Raw genomic sequence first — 13,496 nt, forward strand, 5'->3', positions numbered from 1 at the left:
AGCCAGGGAGCCCTGGGTGACGGGCCCCAGGGGAGTCCTGGGTGACGGGCTCCGGGGGAGCCCGGGGTGACGGGCTCCAGGTGAGCCCTGGGTGACGGGCTCTAGGGGAACCCTGGGTGACGGGCCTCAGGGGAGGAGGAGCTTCAGGGGAGCACTGGCCTCAGGCAAGCACTGGGTGACATGCCCCAGGGGAACACTGGGTGACGTGCCCAAGGGCAGTACTGGGTAACGTGTCATTTATGGGCACATCAACAGCTTACAGATTACATCCTACCTACAAATCTACACTTGGTTTGGTTAAAGGGTAACACCCAATCCCAGGTTTACACTTGGTTAAGTTATATGCGAACACTCACCCTCAGGCTTTCAACTGCTTTAGCTATAGGTTAACTCCCACCGTTAAGTCGACACTCGCCTTATTCACCAGGTGATATAGAAAAGAGGCACAGAGTCATGCAAAGTAAGGTATACATCATGTAATAAATCGCTGTGATGGGATGTTGGCTATATGAGACACTGAGCCAGTTTGAAACTGAAAACATGTTACAACATACACCTGTCCTCAAAAGGTTTTCTGTGAAGACCCAATGTGATTATAACTGCCCAACAATGGAAACAGTAGTATCAAAAATGGTGCAATATATTCCTGAAGCACAACACTTGGAGATCTCACTCTACTTAGACACAGACAACTGTAAAGATTGCATTTCCATACAGCAGTTTTTAGAAATAGTGCAGCAAGAAGCATTTATTAAGTCAAACAAAAAAGTTAAGCAGGGAAGGACAGGAAGGGTAAGGGTTAGGTGAGATGGGACCTTGCTAAGCATGGTTTATTTTGTGGCCTTTTAGGTTTGCGACTGGTCAACAGTTGATGTCTGTCCACTGACAAAAGTTATGGTTGATGAAACTGGCACGTATTTTTGAACTGCATTGTCCTACAGAAAGATTCCAAGACCAAAATATGGTTGAAAGGCATTGGACAAAACTTACCTATGTTGACAACAGCTCCTCCTTGCTGCTTCAGCATACATTTAATACCATACTTGCAAGTTAACATTGGTCCCATGAGATTAGCATGGAGTTGGGATACCATGTCCTCTGTACTTGTTTTTAACAACAAGGCATCCCTGTAAACAATGACAGTTATTTAAACCTAGTTCTTGCACAGTCTTAACAAAAGTATTATCCTGCATATTGCTATAGGATTCATTTGGAAAGGGTAGTACACATCATACCCGACTTAACAAAACACCTCAACCAAAGTACATCAAGCGCTTGACAGACGTTACCATAAACAATTTACAAGGTCAACCGACCATGAAAAATGTGATATAGATTGGTGGGTTCAACGGGTATTGAGCTATGTGCCAAAACTATTGTAGAACAATTCAGGATGGATAAACTGCTTTCCAGATGATTCGCATCTTTTTGGTATTCTGTGAAAGCTGCAAACCAGCAGTAAAATGCACCATTAAAGCTACGGAGTCAAACGCACAGTTTAGTGCACAATGTTCCTTGCCCAAATTACTTTTACATACCAATCCCATTGTGCTAGTCCTTATCTTTTGCATTACTACAAAATTGGCCCAAATTGTATTATGATAAAATACACTTGCTACAACTGCAGCTTAGGAAATGTTTTACCAATGCGAGTCCGAGGTCTCAAAATGCACTGTAGCACTGAGACAGTTACCATATGTGACAATAAAAGTAAATCAGGTTACAGATTCCATAATTGCGACTGATAGAAGTGAGCCATTGTCGGAGCAGCCTTGGCAATGTGAAATGCCTAGAGTGGCCAAAGCGGTCCTCGCCTCATTGTTGGATGGACAAGTAATGAAAGCTCCGTGCTTAGAGACCTGAAAATCTGAGAAGATTTGTAAGCTGCAAGTATTGGGCCTATGGCGTCACTGTTGAAAAACACTGTCAGAGTACTTCTCAGGGGCTTGCATGATTGAAGGGCAGTTTGGAATATTGCCACAGTCCTTAGAAACATTAGAAACAAATACTACTGCTGGCCCACTGTGATATTAAGTAACTCCTTTATATGCATGTATATATGTCTGTAGGTAGTATTTGTACAGTGAAAGCCTAGTGAAAAGCCTGCGAAACGCTGAAATGAGTCGAACTCAAGCACACATTGTGAATGGAGAGGAAGCTGAGTTCAGAGTGCACCATGCATCTTCCACACTATCCTAATTTGGGGAAGGTTGTGTGCAGTCCGAAAGGATACAGTGATATTGTTCCAGACCCTGGGGTCACAGATGGAAAAAGCCTGCAGCCTTGTTCTTTCTTTTTTACATTTCTTTGTCTCCAGTATAATAGTGCTCTGGCTGTGGGAGTGCCCAGAACCACCAGCGATGGTGAGTTTGTCTGCCATATAGTTGGTGGTCCCGGTTGTGATGTCATTGTGATTCCGCTGTTTTTGAAGATAGTGCGGGTCAGTAAGGGGTCCAGAAGAACCCTATCAGGAAGCCATGAACATTTATTAGGAACCAATGAAGGAATAAGGCTACTTCCAGGGTGACTAAGGTAGAAGACCGCAGTGCTACCTTTGGGGGCACAGTTGATGCCCTTCACAAAACAGTTGCGAAACTGCTAATTTCAAAAGGCGAAATGTCAGCCCACATTGAGGATGTGGAGAGTCACTCCAGAAGAAATCGCCTGTCTCTCCTTGGGTTCCAGGAGGGTTGTGAAGGATCCCATCCCGAGAGATTCTTGGAAACAGGTCTCAAAACCTTCCTGCCTGATGACATGAAGTCTCCATGCTTCCTAGCTGAACAGGTAGACCGGCCACTGATGCCAAAACTGCCACGTGGAGCCCCAGCCCGGCCTATGATCACACATCTGTAAAATTACAGTAACAGAGACCTCATCCTACGCAGCGCGAGGGAGACAGGAGAGGTTTAATAAGAAGCCCGCAAAATACTGATTTCCCCAGATTATACGACTGGTGCAGAGGCAAAGGAAATCCTTTGAATAAGTAAAACATGAACTGTGCGCGATGGATATCAAATACATTCTATACCTGGCCAAATAAAAAATTATTCACAGTTGAAAAATGCTTTTTTTCCTCACCCGAACAGGGTTTGGGAGTGGATTGAGGAACGGCCCCCATTCCAGCCATCAGGCAGTTGGGGACAGGAGGGGGAGCGGAGGGCCCCAGGCAATCCTAGACATTGAAGTGGATCCATGCAACGCCACAGATAATGGCTGCCTAATGGCCGTGGCAGGGCTGGGCATACTTCTGGACGAGCTGGTGATAATGCGGCCATGCAACAGACCCGATGGACATGGAGCACAATATCAGGTATTGGGAGGCGGGAACTGACAGCCACTTGGTTTGATACTCCTGAAATTCCAAGGCAATATACAAAGACTTTATAGGTGTCCCCATAGATGCTTATTGTGGTTTTCCCCTTCTTTGCCTCATTTGATCAGTATGCTGGGAGACAGATGCTTCTGGAGTAGAAGTATAGGGTAGGGGGTTGAAATGGGTGGGGTGGGGTTGTTGGTTTTCCATATTCACGATTGTTGATGGCACTAAGCAGAAGTATTATAGCAAATACGCAGTCTACTGATGTCCCAACTGCAGTTACAAGGCAAATTCAGTTGCCAGTTCAAAATAATAACCTGGAATGTCAATAGGCCCCTAGATAAGATTAGGAGAGGGGCGGAAATAATGTACATTAAAAGATACTCTACTGGGGTTATCCTGTTACAAGAGATTCATGTCCTGGGGACCAGATGCCCCTTCCTCGGGAAATACTGCTATTCCAGAGTCTAACATGCGGGCTTCGCCAGAGGCTCTAGTGTGGAAGCGATAATGCTCCATAAGTCGCACCCGCTGTTGTCCACCAAGGTCAACACAGACGCCCTAGACTGCTTTGTGGTCCTAGAGAAAATGCTTGAAGGATCCCCCTAGACTCTATGAAGAATTTATAACCCTCCTTTACTGGTTTCCGTTGCACTGCAGGAACTCTCACATGTGCTGCTACAGACCCCACTGGGACTCTGTTGGTGGGAGGTAATTTAAAAGCATAAATTGACAGAACCTTAGACACAAACTCAGGCACAATTACCACCAGATCTCAAGTGTTGACAAAATGGGTGATGTCCATGGGTCAGGTCAACACCTGGCACCCATACGACTGAGGTTTCACCCACTACTCTGCCCTGCACACTTGTAACTCAAGGATAGATTACTTATTTATCTCCCAAGAGGGTATCCTTACTGCAGGTGCCCAGATTCTCACACAAGGCCTTTCAGACCACTCCCCCGTCAAATTGTGCTTTCGTGCCATCTCCGGGGGCTCTGGAGGTATTTTGCAATGAAATACACTGTGGCTTCAAAATAGTGATTTCAAAGATCTCCTCCGTGATGCAATTAGCAAATTATCTCAACACTCCGTCTCAGCACTCCCCACTGAGCCTTCTGGAGGTGCTAAATGCAACAATAAGGGGTAAGGGCCTCTTCATGGTCCAAGGCAGTAAGCGTAATAGAGAACTGGGGATTATAGAAATGGAGAAGATCCTCCTTCTGGAATGCGAACTTGCGTTGAGAGAGGCAGGAGTGCACCAGACACTCTAGGAGGAACTGCATGTGTCCATCCAGCACAAACTATTGAGCACAGCCAACCTCGCTTGGAACATGTCCAGATACAGGATCTATGAACACGGGAATAAAGCTTGTAAACGTCTCTACTGGCTGGTACAAAGGGAAGAGAGGGCTAATCCCTTAATTACACTTGAATAAAGATCGAATAATTTCAAGGTCCCACAAAATTACAGAAGTCGTTAAAGGCTACTATAGGAAACTTTATAGAGTGCGTGCTCTGCCAAGATTGCAGCAGCTCTATCCCACTGAAAGTGACCATCCACTATGCTCCCTTTCACAGGCATACAAGAAACTGCAGATCTGGAGGAGATCCAAGCGGCAGTGACCGCCTTGCCCTCTGGGGTCAGGTCCAAATGGATTCCCGATTGATTTTTTTTAAGTGGGTCTCGTCGATACCGACATCCCATTTCCTTCACCTCTTTAATGTTGTGGGCAGTTCCAGGTCCCTCCCAAGCGACCTAGCTTGTGCATTAATCTCTGTCATTTTAAAACGGAAAAAAAAGAAAAACCGGAGGAACTTTTTTCCTAACAATCTATTTCACTTCTCAATGTAGCGGGTAGAATATTGGCCAAACTACTGCCTTCTAGATTGGCAGCTGTGATTGGGTCGCGGGTCTGTGTGGACCAGAGCGGCTTTATGTCACAGAAGCTAAAGGTGGAAATGGTCCCTGTTGAAGAGCTGCAGGACCCCTCAGCCTTATTCCTTTTAGACTACGAAAAAGCATTGAATTAATTTGCCCTTCTTATTTCAGATCTTGCAAAAAAAGAATGTCGGCCCTACAATTGTAGTGCTAGTGGCAGCCCTCTACAGTGCCCAAAGGACTCAAGTAAAGGTCGACATAGTATTCTCTTCCCATTCCCTATCCAAATGGTTATGTGCCATGGGTGCCTCCTGTCCCCACTTCTCTTTTCCATAGCAGTAGAGCCCTCGGCGGAGAGGCTTCAGAAGGATGTGCAGATCCCATGGCTTTCTCTGGCCTGATGGGACAGAGGTCAGGGCGTCTCTATATGTGGAAGACAAGTGTTTCAGCACCCTCCAAGTTTGCTGGCCCATCTGACACATACTGTGTGTGTATACGGAGAGGCCTTGAGATAATTGTGAGAAGTCTACATATGTGCATTTCACTGGTACATCCCTCCAACACCTAAAGGATGCTAAATACCAATAGGTTGCAGATGCGTTTCTGTATCTGGGAATGCATATATCCCAAGATCCACAGATGGCCTGGGATCTAAACATGTACCACATTCTGCGGCGTACCTGGAGGGATTTAGAAATTTGAGGCACACTGCTCTTGAACTTGCAGAGTGGCACTTTATAAAGATAGTACTGCCCTATTTCTTATACATTCACCAGAATTGCCCATTCAACTTCCACATACAATAATCCACGACATGCAATGGAAGATATCCAGGTTTCTGTGGCCGGTAAGACCCCAAGAATCTCCTTCACCAAATGCACATTGCCAGTTTACATGGGTGGTCTGGGTCTCCCAGATCTCCATCTTTATTACTGGGTATCACATATATTAGCAATCAGTGACTGTTTTTCAGGGGACCGGCAGAGCTCAGCATGGCGAGTGGAGCGGAGGTCCCTTGAGAAACTAGGACCTCTGGGCCTGTTATATAGCAGGTATCCCCCGCACTCACTCCCACATTTCGCCAGGCTCCCCCTCTTGTGCTGGCGCCCTGCCTTTGTCCATATTCAATGGCTTTGCAAGCTTACTGCACAAACCCCCATGTGGACTGGAACTTGGTTAAAACGCATGGTGCAGCTGCCGGGGTTCCATCAGTGGGACTTGATAGGTATATCCCAACTAAGTGATATCTGGGATTGCAATCACATTCTTAATTTTTCCACAGATCAGTAAAAAGTTTCAACTCCATAGATCCCAATTCTTTAGATACCTCCAGCTGCGTCACACCTTACACACATATCGACACAAGCTGAGAGTGTTGCCTGAATGCAGCCCTCATGAGGAGAAGTTGAGCATGGAGCCCTCAGGTAAAAAAAAGGGACCTCAAGACTATATACTGCTCCCTCCTGCTTGATGCTCCTGATTCTCCTTAAGAGTATGCAGTTGGCCTGAGAGGAAGAGGTTGGGAAGCTGAAGGAAGATCAGTGGCCTGAATACTAGCCAATCCTTCCAACCTGCGCTTGCTTCAGTTTCATTACTTTCATAGTATTTATTATAGCCTGCGCTGTCTATGGAAGATGGGAAAGGCATGGAACCCTGCATGCACAAGGTGAAGGCTTCCATTGGGGCTTTCTATCATATGATTTGGACCTGCCCAGATGTGGCACCATACAGGAGTCGGGTTCACATAGCGCTAGCAGACATGAAACATACGCCCACAATCCTGTATCCCAAAGTGGCTTTACTTAGGATAATGGAGAGCTGGGTGGACTCAGGGTGGAATTAGGTTCTTGATCGCACAGTGAGGCACAACTAAACATTGGAGACTGGCAGACACCCCCCCCTGCCCCCCCCCCCAAACCTTACATGAATGGTTCAGAGGAATGGACTACTGTGCCAGTATAGAAATGATGGTCTACAAGTAGCGAGGTTGTGACCGCAAATATGCAAAGATCCAGGGCACTTGGAATGGAGACCAATGGACTAATGGTTATATGAACTGACTGCATTCCTAACCTTGTTTTTACATACTAACCTTCTGTAAATTGGGTGCAATTACTGTATTGTTTACTAACAATATTGTCTGTGTTGGGTGCCATGGTTTATGGTTATATTGTAATCTGTCCTTCTCCCCTTTCAAAATCAATAAAAAGATATATAAAGAAAGGAAGTTGCCACAGCCAGGTAACAAACTTGCCTGCTGGAATTAGTCTGGTCCAGGCCCAGTGCACAACAAAACATCTGACCTTCTTCCTTTAAGCTAGGTATTGTAGCCATACAGTTTCACTTAGTATTGCCAAACACTTACAGAATAAGATGAGAAACTCCAACAGCCACTTAACCACTGGAGCATCCTACTAGCCTAGGGGTTGTACTTTTACAGGACAAAACCCTGACCAGGCACCCCACCTCACATGCATCCACATGCATACTACAAACACGATCAGAGGGAATGAGTATACTAAGTCAAGACAGAGCAGTGACCCCACTGCTGTTCAAGTACAAAAACAAAAATTATCAGCTGTCAATAACAATAAGCAAAGTTATGGCCTGTTCCTGAGGACAGAAGCAATCAACATTAAAAAGGAATGTCACTTTGGTTTAAATCTTTTATTGAATTTTCTTCAAAATATAACAAGACCATCCGCTCCAGGCAAGCAGTGCAGTACAGCTAGCGATAAAAAGTAGCAATATGAATATACGAGTGATAGGAGCCAAGCGGTTCAAAAACAAACAAATAACAATAAATGAAATTTATACTTACCTCCCTCCTCCCTCCTCCCTGCCCACCAGGGAAATAAACAGTGTGGAGTTAGCTTGAATCTCCGGGATGTTGGGCATCGTCATGGTTCAGTTCGCGGTGGATCGGAAAGGCGTAGAAGTCTGAGGTACCTGGGGCATGAGAGTTCTCAAAATTCCGATGTAAGAAGAGTTATGAAAGGTTGTCATAGTTCTCTGAAGGCAGAACCTCTACCCGCTAGTGTAAGCGTTAGTTTCTCCATGCCCAAGACGTGCCACTGGCGGTGCAGCCACCCTGTGAATGTTGGAATTTGGGTAGTACGCCAGTGTATCACTATGTTCTGGAGGGCTGAGCATATTGCAATGGCTATCAAACGGCCTCTTCTGGATTTGAGTGGGTAATTGAGGGGATTAGACAGCCGCCACAAGATGTATGCAGGGAATCTTGGAAGTTGGGTTTCTAAGTGAGTGTCTATCTCATCCAGAATCTGCTTCCAGTATGGCTGGACATGTTCACAGTCCCATAAAATAGGAGTCAAAGTCCCAGTCATCTCACAACCCCTCAAACAATCAGAGCTTTGCTTCGGGTCATATTGGTGTAATCGTTCGGGTGTATAATACCAATATGTGGCTAGTTTTGTCATCGTCTCAGTGAGTCCCGAATGGTATGCTGAATGTTGGGTCCTGAAATAAATACCCTCCCATTCCTTAGAAGACAGGGATCTGCCCAACTCCCAATCCCAAAGCATTCCGCCAGCATTATTAGTATGTTTGTCCTTCATTAACATCATTTTATAAAGGTCCGAGATAGGTTTTCTGTCGGATGTGCGGGTGATGAGCCATTTTTCGTAGGCGGTTAAGAAGCATTGAGCTCCAGGTTTGACATGTGGGTGGAGAGCCCAGTGGCGAATCTGCAGGTAGTGCAGACGTTCAGTTTCCGCGAGGCCATACTCCGCTTCGAGCTGTGGGAATGACATCATCCCGTCTAGATCAAATAGGTGATCCAGTGATCGACACTCTGTGGCCCGCCACGTTGAGAACGCCTTTGCCTCCATGCCCGGTTGGAAATATGGGTTATTCAACAATGGAGTGAGCGGGGAGGGGAAGGTGGTTAGATTATAGTTGATATTAGTGCGATCCCAGGCTTCCAATGTCGTGTGAGGGATATAGGATGCATATAGATTGGGTGGCCTATGACGCTTAGGGAGACATGGCAATCTTTGTAAGGGTGTGGCAGCCACGGCTTGGTCCTGAAATAGCCAACATTTCTCAGATTCTTGGCGGTGCCATTACACTAAGTATCGCAGTTGCGTGGCATCAAAGTAAAGTTGAATATCAGAGACCCCAGACCTCATTCCTCCGGTGGGAGGATCGCTATGGCGTGTTTAAGCTGAGGTTTACGGCCTTGCCATATGAATTGTGCAAGCTCAGACTGAATCTGTGTAATCTAGCCAATGGGAAGGCAGAGAGGCAAAGTCTGAAATAAATATAGGATCTGGGGGAGGATAGTCATTTTAATAGCAGCTATCCGTCCAAGCCAGGAGAGCAGGTGGTGCTTTCATTGGGTCAGTTCCTTGCGTACAAGTGAGCGGAATTTTGTGTAGTTGATATCGACTGTGGATGGGATAGTGGGGCCCAAGTGTATCCCTAAGTATGAGACTGATTTTGATGCCCATTGAAGAGAGTGCTCTTCCTGAATGCGATTTAGGGTGGATGGAGACAGAGAAAGGTTGAGCGCTTTCGATTTGTCCAGTTCAATTTTAAAACCCTGAGGCAGACGCAAAACTATCCATTTCGTTAAACAGTGATCTCAAAGCAGGAATCGGGCCGGAGAGAGAGATTAGGATATCGTCTGCGTATAGGCTGACGGTATGTGTGTGTCCCTCAAATTTGATACCGGTTATAAGAGGGTTGTGTTTGATCCGCAGGGCCAGAGGTTCCATGTATAAGGCAAATAAGAGAGGGCCCCTGCTAATAGGAAACCGCGAGGATGTATGCCCATTAACCCGGACTGTGGCCTTAGGTAAGCGATAGCAGTTAAGGATACGGGTGCGTAGTTTCTCCCCCATTCCCACCTGCGTGAGGACTTGCTCTAAGTATGGCCGATGGACCCTGTTGAAGGCCTTCTCGGCGTCAATTGTAAGCACCATGTACTCTCCTTGCGTCCGAGAGGCCTTCTCAATTTAATGGAGAACCCTTTTGGTGTTGTCGCTCGCTTGGCGCTGCAGGATAAAGCCGGCTTGGTCCGGTTCCACCAAGGTGGGCATATATGGTGCCAGACGAGAGGCGAGTATGCTGGTGTACAGCTTGATATCTACATTAAGGAGGGATATCATCCTATATGCTCCACAAGACGTTTTATCTTTACCGGGCTCGGGAAGGACCACTATAGCGGCGCTGAACATTTCATCTGGTATTGTCCCCACCTGCGCGAAGGAATTGAATAATTGTGTCAGTATAGGGGCTAACAGGGGACAGAATGCCTTATAAAAGGCTGCCGAGTAGCCATCAGGCCCTGGGGATTTGCCCAATTTGAGGTGTGAAATAGCTGCGATAATTTCCTCAATTCTGAAATCCCGGTCTAAGTGGTCAGCCTGCGCGGACGTGAAGGAGGGTATACCTGCCTCTGCTATATAGTCAGTGCTAAAGGCGAGATCTAGGAGCTGACCTGAATAGAGACGTGCGTAAAAATCACGAAAGGTCTCCGCTATTTTGGAGTCCTCCGTGGTCAACCCACCGCCGTCTGTGCGATTAGCTGAGATACTCTGAGTCTGTCTAGTCTACCGAAGTTTACGTGCTAGCAAGCGACCGCATTTGTCCCCTCTGGTGTAGAAGGAGAGACGCAGTCGAAGGGCGGCGAATTCCGTTCTATCCTGGTCTAGGGCTGCAAGCTGTTGCCTCACTGTGCGCAATTGGCGCCAGGTTCTATGCGCCCCTGTTCTCTGATGCATTTGTTCGAGCTCTTGTACCTGTCATGTGAGGTCAGCTCTCTTGCGACTGCGCTCGGCGTTTTCCGCCATAGCAATAGCCACAAATTCCCCGCGAATTACCGACTTGAGAGCTGTCCATTGCGTTGACAAGGTAGTGTCGCTGTTTGCATTATGCGTGAGATACTCTGATCGTGTTCTGGATCTGCTGCACTACTGTGGCCTTCTGAAGAAGGGTGTCGCGTAGGCGCCATTGGCGGGTTGGGTGTTGCAGGGGTGGGAGCTTGAACGTGGCCAGGACTGGTGCGTTGTCCGATAGGGAGGCGGTCAGTACCACAACTTCAGTCGCCAGTGCCTGCCAGTGGGTTGTACTAAGGAGATAGTCTATTCTAGCGTAGGTTTTATGCGCTCCGAAATGGTGTGTGTACGCCCGGCAGTGAGGGTGAAACTGGCGCCACAAATCGACTAAACCTAGGTCTGCTTCTCGAGTAATCCCAGCTGCCGAGAGAGCCCCAGCGTGCGCTGGCAGGAGCAGGTCGGCTTTATTATCAAAGACTACGTTCAGGTCCCCCCCCAGGATGACTCGACAATCTGCAGTGGCCATTGCCTCCGTGAGGGCAGCATGGAGAAAACTTTCTTGTCCTTCGTTACGGGCATATATTGATCCCGCTATGAATGTCATGCACCCCCACCAGGAACCTGTATGTGAGAAGTCGCTCCCTGATCTCAGCTTCCTTCTGCAGTATCTTGCCTTGAAAGGACCGGGATACCAGAATAGCTACCCCTGCCGATTTAGTGGGGCCTGAAGAAAACTTCTGTATCGGAAATATGCGAGATTTCAGCCGGTGATAATCTTTATGGAGGAGGTGCTTTTCCTGCAGGAGACAAATGTCTGCTTTGGTGTGCTCCAGATAGGAGAGGACCGCTCTGCGCTTAATAGGATTGTTCAGCCCCCTCACATTCAAAGTGAGAATTGTAAGAAGGCATCAGGTAGGAAGGGTTCGGGTTAGAGCGATGGGTGGCAGCGTAGATGTCAGCATGTGTGGGGGTGAGGTGCATGGTGGTCCATGGCGAGGCCCTGTAGGGTAGTCAGAGGACAGATAGAGGAGGTGGATGAGGAATCCCAGACCCAAAATAAAAGAAGACCCCTAAAAAAACAGTTCCAATAGTGGGTTAACACAGAAAGGTACAAAATGAACAACAGTAAAAACACTAGTCCGTCATCGCGTGATGACCAGTAGCACTTCGTAATGGGGTCCATAGTGTAGCCAAGCGAGGAGCCCGCCTCCCCAGGATGTCTGGTGGTGGAGCGGTCGCCGGGTGTGGTGGGCCCACTCTGTGCGCTCTGTCCAGTCGGAGGTCAGCATCCAGCGGTCTACCCAAGATATGGTTGAAGAGCTCCCTAGAATATTTAAAGATGTCGCCCGCCTCCTCATCCATCTTCACTCCCTGGATTCTGACGTTATGGCGGCGGGAACGATTCTCCAAATCTTCAAGATGGGTCAGAAGGTCTACCTGCTGGTCATGAATCCGGAGGACTTCTTGCTGAAGCGATGCCATTTCTACTCCCCCCCGTCGCATTTCTCTTCTAGTTCGGTTCTCCGATGTTATCCACGTCCCTGCGGATATCTTTCCTTTCTGCTGTAAGATCCCGTTTGAGTGTTTGCAGGTCTTCACGTAGTGTGACGAACAGGGATTCCAGGAAGGCCTTTGTGATCGGCTCACCCCCTGCAGCCCCTGTTAGGACAGACTGTTCGGTGCTCGTCGTCGAATCGCCCATTTGGTGGCTGCTTTGGGCATTTGCGAAGAGGTCTTTTAGGGTTTTCTCTCTCCCCCCTCGAGAGGAGGTCATGCTGTGTCGAAGCTATCGTCTGGTGCAAGTGCTGGTGGGCTTCACACGGGCCTCCGGGGCAAAAAGCAGCAGGGGCGAGACCCGATAAATGCACCGAGGTGCTAAGGGTACCGTCTTTCCTCTCCAGTCCAGCTATCGAGGCCCACGCCCTCGCTGTAGCGCAGAAGAAAGTTGGATGTGATAGACGCACGGGCCCCTGCCGGCGTCAGGCTTGTGCTGACCTTGGGAATCCGGGTACCTGACGTCTCTGCTCCGGACCGCCCTCCCCCGGGACCCCTGCAGTCAAATCACCCGGGATTCTTCTCCCTTCAAGCCCCGGCCCCACGCCAGGTGACGGTCCTGCAGGCTGCTGCGCTGTCCCGGGGCTACTCCAATCTCCTGAGGGCTCCCACGGCTCGACTGCTCAAATCTGGGCCTCGTGCCCATAACCCTTGCCTCCTCGCCTCACTCCCCCAGTGGCGGACATCCACTGCGACTTTCTCCACCAGATGGGTGCTCGTCTGTCCCGCTAGAACTCCAGGTGGCTCCCGTGCCTCCGGAGCCCCCCACTAGGCCAAGTAATAAAATAGCGGGAGCCCCCGGTCAGCCACCACAACAAGCTGCTGGTCCCTCCTGTGACTCAAGGTGCGCCTTAGGTGCTGCTCCAATGTGGGCCGATGTGTGGTTGGGCCCGTATGCCCAAGCGCCAAATGCTGTAGCCGGTGCCTGAGCCTCCTGCTGAC

The 13,496-nt window shown here is 48.2% G+C and overlaps 1 protein-coding gene across 13 annotated transcripts in view; it reads right to left on the reverse strand.

Moving 5' to 3' along the window:
* The window catches only part of CBR4 (carbonyl reductase 4), a 276,454-nt gene that overhangs the window by 158,012 nt on the left and 104,946 nt on the right, over positions 1-13,496 (reverse strand). For 12 of the 13 annotated variants that reach the window (XM_085641799.1, XM_085641802.1, XM_085641801.1 and 9 more), the window contains one exon: positions 991-1,127. The exons of the other annotated variant lie outside the window; for it this stretch is intronic. In XM_085641799.1, the coding sequence (XP_085497925.1) occupies positions 991-1,127 (137 nt within the window). The remainder of the gene's footprint in view (positions 1-990; positions 1,128-13,496) is intronic. 13 annotated transcript variants of the gene reach the window in all.

This window comes from Triturus cristatus, chromosome 2_2, assembly GCF_964204655.1.
Source record: "Triturus cristatus chromosome 2_2, aTriCri1.1, whole genome shotgun sequence".
NCBI classification, from domain to species: Eukaryota; Metazoa; Chordata; class Amphibia; order Caudata; family Salamandridae; genus Triturus; species Triturus cristatus.